The following is a 14,707-nucleotide window of genomic DNA, read 5'->3' on the forward strand; positions in this document are numbered from 1 at the left end:
ACCACTTCCCCTCTTCCCAGTCCCCAGCCTTCTTCCCTCACCCCTTTGTAACAGTTGTCACTACATCTGTCACCACACTAGTCTGTAGATGCGTCAGAGGAAACGACATGTTTCCTATTGCTCAACACCAAGGAGGGTGTTTTGTATATAGTTGGTTCTCAAAAACCAAATCATTTGTTCAATAAATCAAATTAGAATATTAACATTAATGTTAGAATGCATTAGAAATCATATTAATCATTATTTGATATAACTAATTCTTGTATTAGGGCAGGTATATGAGTAACATTGACACATATGAACATAAAAGCCAAGTTTTTTCCTCCCAAAATACACATTGAGGTTTCATGTATGAATAGTTAAGTGTGGCTTTTACTCAATATTTATGTTTTGTTTTTTAAGTTTTTATGCCCAAATTTATAAAAATCACTTAAAATGTACTCATGGAGTTTTACACTTTAAAGTATTATTTTGTAAATCAAGGAATCTTAATCGTTTAAACATCCAACTTTTGATTTTGGCTCAGGTCATGAGATCGAGCCCCACATTGGGCTCTATGCTGACAGTGCAGAGCCTGCTTGGGATTCTCTCTCCCTCTCCGTCTGCCCCTCCCCCATGCATATGCTCACACTCTCTTTCTCTGAAAAAAAAAAAAAAGAAATCTTTTTGAGTTCGCTGATACATTTGGAACTGAGATGTTTATATGTAAGTATTGGTTTTGATACAATGGATGACATGTGTTCCAATTTTAAAAATTGGTTTCTAGACATCTTGAATAAATCCAGGAGGCAGCATGTTGTATTAGAAGGAGAAGAATCTCGGGAGGTAGCCATTGACTCTGAACTCCCTCTGCCACTTCTGAGCTCTATGCTCCAATTTCCCAAACTGTAAAATGAGAAGAATTGTAACCTAGCACCTATGATTATTTTGAAGATGAAATGAGGTAAAGAGTGATAAAAGCCCAGCATCCTGTCTAGTGCATAACAGGCATTCAACAATGGGAGTTCCCTTCTTTCCACGATTTCTTCCCCACATCTCCTCCCTGGCAGTCTGGAGTAGTTAGCAAAGAGCGAACAGTTCAAAATACACCAAAAGCAGATGAAGAGGTATAAATGAACCTATTTGCTGCAAATCTGTTCATTCAACAACTTGTTACTTGTGTCCATTATAGGCAGGTGCCGCAAGGGATTCAGGACAGTCTGAGATAGTTCCCGTCCTTAATAAAACAGATTGGACAACAATCTGGGTGAACAAAACACTTATGAAAAAACCGGAAATACCAGCGTAATGCAGATTACAATGAAAATGCCCAGTGAAAAACATGACCAAGAAATTCTATAGGACTTCATGGGAAGAAGAATCCAATCCACGCTTGAATGATCCAAGAACTCTGTGGAGAAACCATAGCTTGTACTGGACTTTGGAGAATGAGTAAGGTATTAAGGGGAGGTCATTCTCAACAGGGGGTTATCACAACAGCAAAGTCAGGGGCAGAGATAATATGCAAAGTGAGACCAGGCAGGTTGGTGTCAAAGGACAGTGCATAAGAAGAGTTTCTTTCTTTCCCTATTTCTATCAGGCCTTCAAAAGCTCTAATGAGAGAAAAGGTGTCCTGGGACTGTGGCAACAAAACTCTAGAGCCCTTGTGATTCACTCGAAGAACACACAGTCTACTTAATCTTCCTCTCTCCTAACCGATTCAAGTTGAATATATGACTCCAAAAGGAATGCAGATTTTCGAGGAATTTTTCTTACCCAGAATTTTAATGTGTTCGCCAAATATGTTCTCTGTTAGCTGAATTGTATTTTTTTTAAGTGTCTATTTATTTTGAACAAGAGAGAGAGAGAAAGCAAGCACACACGTGCACAAATGGGGGAGGGGCAGAGAGAGAGAGAGAGAGAGAGGGAGAGAGAAAATCCCAAGCAGGCTCCACACTCCCAGCACGGAGCCCGAAGCGGGCCTCGATCCCGTGAATCGTGAGATCATGACCTGTGCCGAAACCGACAGCTGGACACTCAACCGACTGATCCACCCAGGCGCCCCATGAATTCTATTTCAATACCAGGTAGGCCAAGATTAACCTTCAAATATTTTTAAGAAAGTATGAGTAGGAGGCACATGTGTTATTGCAGAGAATGAATCAAAGAATATATAATGAACATCTCTCTTCCCATAATAAAAATAAAATCAATATATACAGGATAATCTCAGCTCCAAACTTCTGGAGTTTATACCTTCTGCTAAATCACTCTTTATATAATGCACTCTAAACTCATTTTACACTGAAAATGTTTGTATTCAATGTGTAACTGTGCCTAATGGCTTGAATTCTTTGGGCAGCTGAAATGTAACTGCTTGTTGTGGCCTGAGGTACACCGGAGGTTAAAAAAATGCAAGGTAAAAAATCCCACAGTAACCACATGCTTTTAAGTTTATTATTAGAATCATGTTCTATGTGACAGTGGAAAGCAGGGTATGTGCTAGGAGGAGGCATTTGAGGGACTCAGTGAAAGTCAGTAATCTGTCCAGCCTTCTACAAGTACTGGATACAATTCAAAGAACTGAATTACTAACAGGAAACTTACAGGTTATATCTTTTGTGAAGTATTTGAAATGTATTAAGCTATGCAATATTTGAGCGAAGATCTGTAGCTTCTATTTCACACATCTGACTTAACAGTCAACACAGATTGCTTGGCCATAAACATACTAGATGAAATTCATAGCAAAATAGTAATAAAAAAATTTTTGGAAATTTTATTTTTCTAAATTTTGTTGCAGAAGGATTGTTAGAGAGGATCAAGACATCAATAAAAACGATTTCTACATGAGCATTGTAAAAATTTAGTGTGCACCCTGACATTAAACGGGAGAGTGCAAGAAGACGAGTAGATTAATAACAAACATGGCCAAAATCTGAAGCAGCTCTCACCAAATGTATGTAATAACAAAGAGAGTATATGAGCATGGCAAGTCCCAAGTTGATACTCCTGTTTAAAAGCCTCAGAAAGAACTTCCATCAGACGCAAAGACCAATGTCAGCGCCTCTCCCGGAAAACTGCAAGAAATCTGAAAGCTGCAAATCATGTTTAAGAGGCCTGCCAATATCCTCTTAGAAAAGGAGCTCCGAAGAGCCTCAGATTCTAAGGGTTGGAGGCCAACCCCTCATCTCTCTCGTTGTTCTTCTCACTCCAAAAGCCGATCCTAAATCAACTTTTAAGATGGAGATAATATCATGCAACAGAAAGATCGCTATCCTACAACTGAGCAGCTCCATTAGGAAAGTCAACACGCACATTAGTGGGTCACATGATAGTAAAACCCTGGAGGACAGAAGCCATTAACATACCGTAAACCCTCGGGAAGTCAGAACTGGTGATCTACAGCAGAAGGGTTGTGCTGAAGTTTCTGCTTACTTAGCAAACCCTTATTTCATAAACAATGAAGTTCAATTGTGTAAATAAGGTTATGATGTGGATATATTAAAACACTTAGGAGAATAACTTCTCAAGCATTTCACAGACACCTATTTACATACCGAGTAGAAAATAAATGTTTGCTGAATAAATTAACTAATGAATGAAAATACAGATAATTAATACACGAATTACAAATCAGTAATGTGTGTCCTAACAGATACCTTAAAAACCTCTAAGAGATGACAGTATAAGCGTAAAAAGAATGAAGTATATTAAGTTTACCTCACTTTTCAACTGTTACAGAGAGGTATGTTTCTCACCTTCTCTTATGTTTCAAATTCAGATTTTTTTTCAAAATATCACTCTGGGAATTTAAAGGTTCTATGTGGTTGCCCTTCTGTAGCATCTAGCATAATGTTACCTAGAATGAGGAATTAATAATATGTTCTAACAGATGGTTGGTCTGTCCTCACAAGAAGGAGGAAAATATATCATGAAACTTGGAAAGGACAAATTTAAACAAATAATGGTATAATGTCTCCTAATGTAGCAGTATAGCCTCTCTGCTAAAGAACAGTATAGGGAAAACACCCCCCCACACACACACTTTCAAATTCCCCCTTCCTTACATGATGCCCGAGAGTGGAAGTAAGTCAGGCACGTTCCTTTCCAAATTAAAATTAAATACAGAAAACTTTCAAATGTCAGAGGCCTTCCATACCCCATTATCGATCAGGGAAAAACACGCAAGGCTCATTGCCTTGGTCAATGAAGCAGACCATCAGAATCCTCTCGTCTAGCGAACGAACCCTGGAGTTGCTGGGATATAGGATATTAGATTTCGGTCTACACTGCCCTAAGTAAACAGACCCATGAAAGAAGTCTTTGGGCGCGTATGTTCATCTACTGGAGAATATGTCAGAAAGGATAAGTTATTTAAGGTCTTAAATGTTCACGTATATGACTCCCTGGGATACATGCTATTTGCACTGGCCACTCAAGAAACTGGAACTCTTGAAGAAACTATGGTTCAAAAGACCTCCTAACTTGGGGATCACTTTACTGGGCCATAACTCTAAAAGACCACCTAAACTTCCCCTCCAGGATTAGCTCCGTTCTTTTTGGATCACCATAATTCTTGTTCATGACCTCGGAATTTGACCCAAATAGCAAACACAAATGAAACAAGAACAGAATGCCACCACATCACCTGAGTGATATCATTCCCAACTGTGACGCTCTCTAACAAAACGTCAGGTGAACAGCCTTCAAAGTTACACAAATAAGCTAAATCGGAGAAGAGAGCAAGAAGAAATGAGTCCCCTCCTTTAACAATCAGCCGTGCCTTAAGAGCTACCTCTGTACCCATCAGCAATAAGTAAAAAAGTTGAGTCCGTAAACTACTCTTTGGCCTAGGTAACTAGCTGGCCAGGTGAACTTCCCGGAGAAAAATCGCATCCGGCCTGTCAAGAATGCTGTCTCAGGTGAGGTGGCCAGTTAAAACAATTGGACATTGTTTCGGATAACAATGCTTTCTATCTATATCCAAACGACAATCTGCAAAATTAATTTCTGCATCCCTCTCCACGCTGCATGTTACTGTGTATATCCTGTACATCTCCAAGTCTCCACCAAAATGTTAGTAAAATGAAAAAGCACTTATCGACAGGAAACTTATGTGGGTTATCATAACAAAATGGAGCACATTGAATTAATCACGCTTCCTTTGATATAAATGACCATCTATGGTCACAGAGCGAGCAGTGAATTAAATGGATACCAATAACACAGCAATCAGAGCAACCCCCAAATAACTTTTGTACTCCAAAATTTGAGGATTTAAATGCAAATATTTTGGAAAATCAGACAAAATAGACTCACTGATGATTTTATCAGCAAGACGGAGATTTAACACTCAAATTTTCTTAATATTGTATTTAAGTTTCAAGATATAAAATATGTTAAATCATACCGTATAATTAAATAATAAGAAAACAATTTACTTACTTCTGGATACCCTCACAAGTTCTGATACATTGAAGACTCCAGATTTTACAAAACTATCCTCCAGGTAACCTGAAAACAAGTATCAAGAGGAAAAAGATCAGCGTAAGCAGGAAGCAAATAAATGATTAAACACTAGAATTTGTTCAAGTGTTTTGAAACCAAAGGTTAGAACGAAACCCAGGTATGCTTGTAACAAAGACCAGTAACAGCAAAACTCTTTGGATAAAATCTGGGTCTGTTTAAACAAAAGTGAAACGTTTAGATGCCAAACAATTTCCCAGGAAAATTTTTCCTCAGCTTTCTAAATATACAGGGCAATGGCTACGGTTTTATTTGCCATGGCCCATGCACAGACAATGAAGGCTCAGGGGTTCCTACTGATGCACTCAGCTCGGTAGCACCTGGGAGACTAAAGTCTACCCATTTAAGAAAAGAAAGAAAGAAAAAGGAAAACCACAACCACAATTAGAACCTTGTTGGAATTACTTCAAAGGTCTCTCGAAACCACTGTTCTTTCACAAATCCTTCCCTGATTAAAGAAGAGTGAGCTGCCGTTACCAGCACTCCCCCACCCTTGTTCCAGGGTCATGAATCACACAAAAGTAGAACTTGTACATACTGCAAATACTTTGCATAGACCTATTTCCATGCACCTTTGATAAACCTCACATGATTTCACTGCTCTCTCACTCTTGCTACTACTTCCTGGAACTCCCTTCATTTCAAGATCCGGGTACTTTTTATTTATTAATTTATTATTATTATTATTATTATTATTATTATTATTACTATTATATTATTATTGTTGTTGTTATTATTATTATTTAAGGAAATGGTCCTAAATCCAGGCCTCCAGGAATGCCACATGACCCTTCTGGGACATCCAAGTACAGGGTCCACAGTGACTGTGGCCCACCGTCCACGAGCCTGAGTAAGTTCAGTCCTGGGTGGTATGTGGTCAAGCTATGGCCCACAAATACCAGTCATGTCCCTGGCTTCTCGTTTATGTGAAGGAGATGTACTGAGGGTAAAGAGGGAGAGAATACCGGAAGGAGGGTTATGGTTACTCTCTGCTCCCCAAGGAGAGAATAAGAAAAGTCTGAAAACCCTCAGAATTCAAATGCTTTCAGGAAACCAAACTCTAGATTCCAAGAACGGGCAACTGGATCAGATTTTACAGAGTTTTAGGGCTGACCAAGAGCCTGGAATCAGGGCAGGAATGTGAGTCATAGGTGGTTTAGCAACAGGGAGCACTCAGGTCAAGGGGCTGGGATTTGACTCCCAACCACATGTTACCAGTGTGGAATCGTGGCCACGTTATTAGACTCTTGCTGTCTCCTATTCCTCATTTATAAATCAGAGATCCTAAAATTGCTATGAATGGTAAGTGACCGAAGGCACTGATTAAATGCTCCCTCCCAGTAAGTTAGGATTGGCCAGTTGGGTCAACAATCACCTGTACGTTGAGTTACACACACTGGGTTCCAGACAGTCTCAACTTATTTGTAAATCTTGATTTAGAAATTTTACCAGAACAAAAGCTATCACACCACTTTTGAACTGTACATAGCATGAAGAGACCAAAGATCATTCAATGGGCATATATGTTTCACTGTTGTGAACCAAGGAGCCATGCATGTCTGAACACGGTATTATACCCACCGTCCACCTTCCTTAGAAACAGAACAAAAGAAAGAGTGAGAAGGAATTATGAGATCTCAGCCGGGGACAAAACTCAGGTGTCACATTAAGTCGTTACTCTGAAAAACTACATACATTTTGAAGAGGGTAATAACCAAACGTCTCCATTTTATGCATCTGTATTTTAAGAAACTCTTACTGCTTGAGCAACTTAATTGTTCACCTGGTTGAACTCATTTCATCGATTATTGAGAAATGTTGAGGTAGCCTACACCGTACAGGTGCATAAGCCATGAAAACAAAAAAAAGACATCGACCTCCTTCGTGTGGTTTCCGGAAAACACATTTTCAATTTTCTGAACCATGCTAGGTTATCATCGTATAAAACAACAAACAGTCTTTGTGAAGTATAACAAATTATACTGTATTCTATATAAGGTACATGTGAAAAATTTTTAAGTTCATTTATTTATTTTGAGAGAGAGAGAGCATGAGCAGGGGAGGGGCAGAGGGAGAGGGAGAGGGAGAGAGAATCCTAGGTAGGCTCCACGCTGCCAGTGCAGAGTCGGACGTGGGGCTCGATCTCACTACCATGAGACCACGGCCTGAGACAAAATCAAGAGTCTGACGCGTAACAGACTGAGTCACCCGGGCGCCCCCGTGTAAAATTTTATATTTGGCAAATAGATTAAATACGGAGAGCTTATGTATCATGATGGCGGTTCATGTACTTAACCAATCGGACAAGCGTGTCTGTCCTCACCCAAAGGTGCTCTGTAAATGCCCTCCTATCTTTCGCACGCGGTTCCCTCCCTCCGATCAGAAGGCTGTCTGTCTGTAGGCTCTGCTCTCATCCTTCAGTGTCCACCTCAACTGCCATCTGCTCCCGAACCTGTTCCTCCGCCCTCCTCTCCCCATCCTTGCGCCAGCCAGAAATAATCTTTTTCTGCTGAATTCACGTAGCACCTAGTTTGTGCTTACTTTACATCACTTCTCACATTCGAGTTTCCCAGACATGTGTTTTCAAGTCTTGTGGTCCTTATTGGATTATCAGCTCCCTTATCTGGGAGAGCGACTGGGTTTTGTTCATCTCTGAATCCCCCTTAACAACTAACTCAGTGCCTACATAGATACAGTAACGGCTAGGTAAATGCTTATGGAACAAAAGGTTAAAGTTTAACCTTTTGGAACAGGGTCACAAATGAACATCTTAGTAATTATATAACAAGGTAGGCACAGATGGCTAAAGATAGAAGGATAAGTGTGCTGATTCTTGCTATTCTCTGGAACTTGTGCTGAGGAGTTTATTCAGGCTTTGGGGTAGAATGGGAAAGAACAATGATTACCATCAGATTAGATCTTTGACTTTGTTATATACCAATGTCTAATTTTAGGCATTTACCACAAAGGAACTATCAAGAAACTAGAAGTGTTTAAAGAGTCAGAGTTCAAAAATATTTGTAAAATAAACTGATGAACAAGTGAAAAGTGAACATCTCAATATATTTATATAAATTATATCACATGTCATGTAGTAACATCTCCATATGTAAATCTCATGTGCAGTTCCCTTCCTTATGACCCCAGTGAGTAGCCAAGGCTTCACTTGCTTTTTGGTCATGCCCATGAAGATGAAATGGTGTGTGGACATCAAGAACCAAATCAAAAGGGAGGGAGGAGGCCCCTCAAGCTAATCCTACCAGCAAGAAGACAGTAAGGCAGTCTCACACACACACACACACACACACACACACACACACACACACACACAAATACAATGACCGTCTCATAGGAAAGGGCAGGCAATTCAGAATGTAGTGTGGTGTTTCTCCATTCCTCACCTCCAATTCATGTTCCAAGGAATTTGAATCTACAAGGAAATCTGAAAGAGTTATTCTGCTGAAACTATGAAAGGCAATGAAAATATGTCAGAACATCTTGCACCACACATAGGTCCCACTGGGCTCCACTCCTGCATGGGGCATAGTGAGACTTCATTGAAAGGAGGGCTCCCTAGGATGAGCGGTACTGCTTACCAACATGACCTTAGGGGAGTGGGGGCTGGGATGGATCAGGCAATGGGGTAGCCTCGGAGAAGCACCTGAAGGAGGCGGCTGTCTCCTTCACTCCTCTTGGCACACAGCACACACAGCCTTACAATGGACAGACTTACCCAAGATGAGAAGGGTAAAGAAAAGGAGCAGTGGATGACATAGTTGCTGGATAGCTAATAGCATACAAGGAAGCATATAAGAAACAATACTTCTGGCAAAATAACCGGGGGAGTCACGCAGAGTGTCAGGAGCCCTGTGATAGTACAGAGGATGAGACTCAGCAAAATGCAGGTTATTACTATTAACACAGCCCCATCTGTAACCTCCCGGCTGCTGGGGCCTTCCAGAAACATGGTTTTCATGTGTTACGTGGACCACTGTGAATGTAAATAGCTGACACAAAGGCCAACGATTTTAAAGCAATTTGGAGACATTCATATAGTAAATTCCCTTCATCTACTAAAGGAAATATGAGCATCTCTGAGGCACAGCAGCTGCTTAATGGTTACAGAGCAAGATTACACAACAGCTTAAGCCAAGAAGCAAAGAACAACTCGGCATTTATGTGATGCTGTATTTACACTACATGTAATGCTTTTTAAAAAATAAAATTGAGTAGGAAATAAAGACCTCTGCAAACTGAAAATTCTCAAAGGCAATATCAAATTATATTATTTTACTTCTTTTTTTATTTTTCTCTAACAAAAGCAACAATAAATCACTACTCAGAAGTTAATATAGTGTTTAACCTCCTTTACAAACAATCACAAAGGGACACAATGGCATATCTAACTGTTAATATCTCAAATTATAATCAGCTCCATTTGAATGTTAAACAACATTTACATAGAAAATCCAAAGGAAAACTGATAACGCTCATTTTTATAGTCTACTGTGTTCTATTCTTGAAATTAAAAAAGAAAAAACCACAGAAAGCAGTTATTAAATTCATGAAAGCTGTCTTCAAGTATTAGAAGGACTGTTAATGTAGATGTTGGATAAGACTTATTCTGCGTATTTCCAGGAACTGTGTTTTGGCTCAATAAACAGATTTGTCATCCAATAAGAAAAGTCCTAGAAAGGAATGTGAAACTTTGCAAAGGTAATAACAACCAACACATGCCAAGCTACTGCACTAAGATCTTAAAAAGCATCAATTCACATAATGTTCATAATTACAAACCTACCAGTTGTCATGTAAATGCTACCATTTTACAGATGAGGAAACTTGTGTCTATAGAGGTGGGGGGGGCTCCCAAAGCCTCTAAAAACCCCCCATTAGATTTAAGAATTCCCACTTAGAGCAGGAAATTGAATAAAAGCACCTCTGAAGCCCACTGCAATGCTCAGGTTTCACTTTTTTTTTCTTTTTTTAAATGTTTATTTTTAAGAGAGAGAGGCAGAGAGAAGAGGAAAACCATCTGAAGAGGGCTCCATACTGAGAGCAGAGAGCTCGATGCGGGGCTCGAACTCACAAACCAGGAGATCGTGACCTGCGCCTAAGTCAGATGATTACCCGACTGAGCCACCCAGGCGCCCCTTAGGTTCCACTTTTTACATAGCTCTTCTCCAGTTAGTTTTCTTGCATTGTTTGGAGAAAGAACAGGACCCCGAGGTATCTCCCAGGCATTTTCCAGGCTTCTAATTCCCATTGTTCACTCCCTTCAACAGAGTGTAAAAGACGACTCAGTGCTTTTGTTTATGGATGTGGAAGGGGAGAAGATAAGATTATTTTACACTAGCTCTTCGCCAATCTTCATATGACTTCCGATACCACAACTAACCTACTGGGACCTTCTGGTAGTGGTGTTGTAAGGCATGGCTTTATCTGCACTTTCTCGACTGGTCTGAACTGTCCATGGTTAAGAATGGAAACTGTGATTTGGAAATAGACATACTAATCATTGCAAAGATAATGATTCTCTGCACAGAGATTGAACCTCGGTCTATGGCCGAGGTTCGCATTCCAGTACTAATTTAGAATTAATTTTATCCTTCAATATGAAATGTCCCTGTTGGTGATTTAAGTGATTCAACAGAGAGACAGCAATTTCTGACTCTAACACACTCTGATAATACTATGTTAATGTAGTATTTATGTTATTTGTTTTTTAGTATTTCCTTCCAGTCCACTAAACTTATTCCTGCATATATATAACATAGACAAATGTGTTTTCAAAAACTGAGATCAAAAGTTAATAAATTTGTATCCTGCTTTTTCTCTAATTAACATTGTATCTTTCCCTTTAGATTAAACAGGTTTTCAAGAGCGTGATTTTAATGCCTGTACATTATTACACTGTCTGGCTGTACTTTATTTGACCATTCTCCTTTTTTTTTTTTTTTTTTTTGGCATTTTAGGTTATTTCCCATTTTTTTTAATATTATAAACAGAACTGCCATTAACGTAGTCGCACACAAATCTTTGTCAGCGGTTCTCATGATTTCCTTAGGCCGGAGTTCCCAGAAGTGGAATTATTGGGTCAAAGGACATAAACTGTTCAAGCTCTTGGTTAAAAACCGTCAAGCTGCCTTCCATGAAGACTTTTGCCAACGTATACTCCCTTGGGCAGAATGAGCCTGTCCATGTCACCACCCTACTGCCCAGAATTACATACTACTCATATTAATGGGGACTTGTTTTAATTGTTGCAAGTTGATAGAGAAAAGATATCATTACGATAATGTAATAAGCTTCATTTATTTAATTATATTAAAGTTGGAATTGTGCAGACATTATGCATTCTCTCTTGGAACAAACATTAAAAATATGTAAAATAGGAATTGTGCTAGCGGGAATATTTTATTCCTAATATTAATGAGATTAATGCTGGAATTTCACAGTTAATGGTAACGCTGGCTATTAATAAGTGATTTTGTTTCTCATCATTTTATATATTCACTTATTCCTAGTTTTCACAGAGTTTTTAAAAGTGTACTGATCAGAATGGTTATTGAATATTATTAGATGTTGTTTTGGCATTAGTAGAAATTATCCCCTTTTTTTTTCCTTAAAGCATTTACTGTGTTACATATTACTGAGTTCTTAGATTAAACTGTCTTTGCTTATCCACGGAAGGTAGCTCTTTTAATTTATTGCTAAATTGTTTTGCTAACAGTTTCTTCCAAATTCTCACATACCAGTATGTAGCCGGTATACTCTTGTGGGGGGGTTTTGTTTTATTTGTGAACTTTTCACACCAAGGTTATGTGCATGCTTCATAAAACGGTCTGGATGACGGTCATTTTTCACACAAAAAAGAAAACATATGAAAAGTTCATGAAAGTTTGGAAAAACTCACTGGTAAAATATCTTCTCATAATCTGGTTCAAAGAAGACAAAACTTGGAGTCTTTCATGAATTTGCTTTACTCTTGTTTTCTGGTCTTGAGGCAATATTATTATATACCTTCCAAGAAAATCATCAATTCTTTCATATTTTAAAGTTTATCAGCACACACATTTCATGGTTTCCTAAGCAGACTCTGTGTATTTTTACACAGAGTAAATTACATTAAATTAAAATTCTTTTACGATAATATTATCATAAAATAGACTGTAATTAATGTTACATTATGTTAAACTATACTAAAAGATCAGCGCCACCACTTACTATGTAAAGCTAAGGCAAGATAAGCAACTTTTCTACACCCGATGTTTGTCTTCTCTAAAATCCAGATGGTAATCAGAGTATCTAGGAGTCAATATGAAAACTGTCGTTGTTTTCCAATTATAATAAAGAGAGGTATTTCATTTTAAGAGCAGGGAAAAGGAAGGTGGAACTCCCCAAATTAACAAAGGGAAAACCAAAACACGGGAAGACAACAAAACTAGGGACATAAGATGAAAAACCTAAATAGTATAAAGAAAAACAGAAGGAGTAAAATCAAGCATATCGACCCTTACCACAAAGGTAAGTAGACAGAATTATCCCATAAAGAGCATTCGAGCAACGGAAGCAAATAAAATTCATCTATTTTTAAGGAACACATTTAAGACAAAATGATAACAAGAACAGAAAGTCGAAAGTCAAATGGGATGCGAGGGGAGTCAGGCAAATTCAAACCGAAAATAAGCAGTGGTTAAGGTAGAATTTAAGATGAATTACAATAAATGAGATAAAGGACATTATGAATGGATACCAGGCATACATAATACAGAAAATTAAACATACACCGTACATGCTCCGAACAATATTGTGGGGGAAATGCATAATACAAAAACTATTAAAACACAAGAAACTTGATAAAAAACACAATTATAGTGAGAATTTTGAGTACATCTCTTTTAGAGATGTAAGTGGTGATTCTTTTAGAATTGAACACGACTATTAGACAATGACTAACTTCAAATCATTCAAATACAAACCGTGCTTTGTTACTATGCCCACAGACATTTTATAAGAGTTGATCATGTCATTGGCCAAGGAGAAAACTGTTATACTGTTTTGTCTTTAGTAAATAGATTAAAGGGAAAAAATAAAAAGTGACCAAATTTTCTGAAGTACCTAAAAATTAAGATTATAAGCTATGGATCAAACAGAATGCCAAAAGAAAAAATGATAAACTATAGAAAGCAATGAAAAGGACAAAAGGAAAAATCACTTTACCATAAGATCAAAAGAATAACAAAACAATCCAGGAAAAGTTAAAAAGGGAATTAAAGATAAAAGCTGAAATTAATAAATTCCAAAAAGAGAAACATTTAAAATAAAAGAATAAAAAGGGAAGATGATTTTCTGAGAAGACCAGCAAAACAGAAAAATCATTTGCAAGCCTCATTAAGGGAAAAAAGTAAAAGCAAAAATATATAAGAATAGAAGGGATGGGGCGCCTGGGTGGCTCAGTCCGTTGAGCGACCGACCTCAGCTCAGGTCATGATCTCACGGTTTGTGAGTTCGAGCCCCGCGTCGGGCTCTGTGCCGACAGCTCAGAGCCTGGAGCCTGTTTCGGATTCTGTGTCTCCCTCTCTCTGACCCTCCCCTGTTCATGCTCTGTCTCTGTCTCAAAAAAAATAAATAAAGGTTTAAAAAAATTAAAAAAAAAAAAAGAATAGAAGGGAAACATAACCATGGAAACCAAATACATTAACAAAAAATTATAAGAGAATAACACATGAAACTTACTGACCACAGCTTTGAAAACTTAAATGGGCAATTACTTACTAAAATAAAAGTAACCCAAATTGAGCAAAGTGGAAACCTGAATAGACCAATTACCCCTCCTGCAGTGGTTCCCAAAATTTGCTGATCATTGGAACCACCTGGGGTTCTTGAAAAACAACTTAGGCTTGGCTCCCAGCAATTCTGATTTAATTGGTATGGATGTGTCCTAGACATAAGGATGTTCTAAAAGTTCCCCTGGTGATTCAAATGGGCAGCAAAGTCTGCGAACCACTGGGTTAGCATCTTGCTATTCAAAATGTGGTCCCACAACCAACAGCTCTGGAGTAACTGGGGAGCTTGGTAGGCACACAGAAGTTCAGGGTCAACCCCAGACCCTCGGAATCAGTGTCTGCAGCTTAACAAGACCACAGGTGATTCATATGCACTTTAAAATTGGAAAAGCCTAGAAGAGATTCAAAAG

At 38.4% G+C, this 14,707-nt stretch overlaps 1 protein-coding gene across 7 annotated transcripts in view; it reads right to left on the minus strand.

Moving 5' to 3' along the window:
* The window catches only part of NFIB (nuclear factor I B), a 445,905-nt gene that overhangs the window by 61,469 nt on the left and 369,729 nt on the right, over positions 1-14,707 (minus strand). For all 7 annotated transcript variants that reach the window (XM_047098082.1, XM_047098053.1, XM_047098045.1 and 4 more), the window contains exon 4: positions 5,428-5,496. In XM_047098082.1, the coding sequence (XP_046954038.1) occupies positions 5,428-5,496 (69 nt within the window). The remainder of the gene's footprint in view (positions 1-5,427; positions 5,497-14,707) is intronic.

The sequence above is a fragment of the Lynx rufus genome, unplaced genomic scaffold, assembly GCF_022079265.1.
Source record: "Lynx rufus isolate CCGP_SWC_20201006 ecotype Redwood Valley unplaced genomic scaffold, mLynRuf1.p SCAF_10, whole genome shotgun sequence".
NCBI lineage: Eukaryota > Metazoa > Chordata > Mammalia > Carnivora > Felidae > Lynx > Lynx rufus.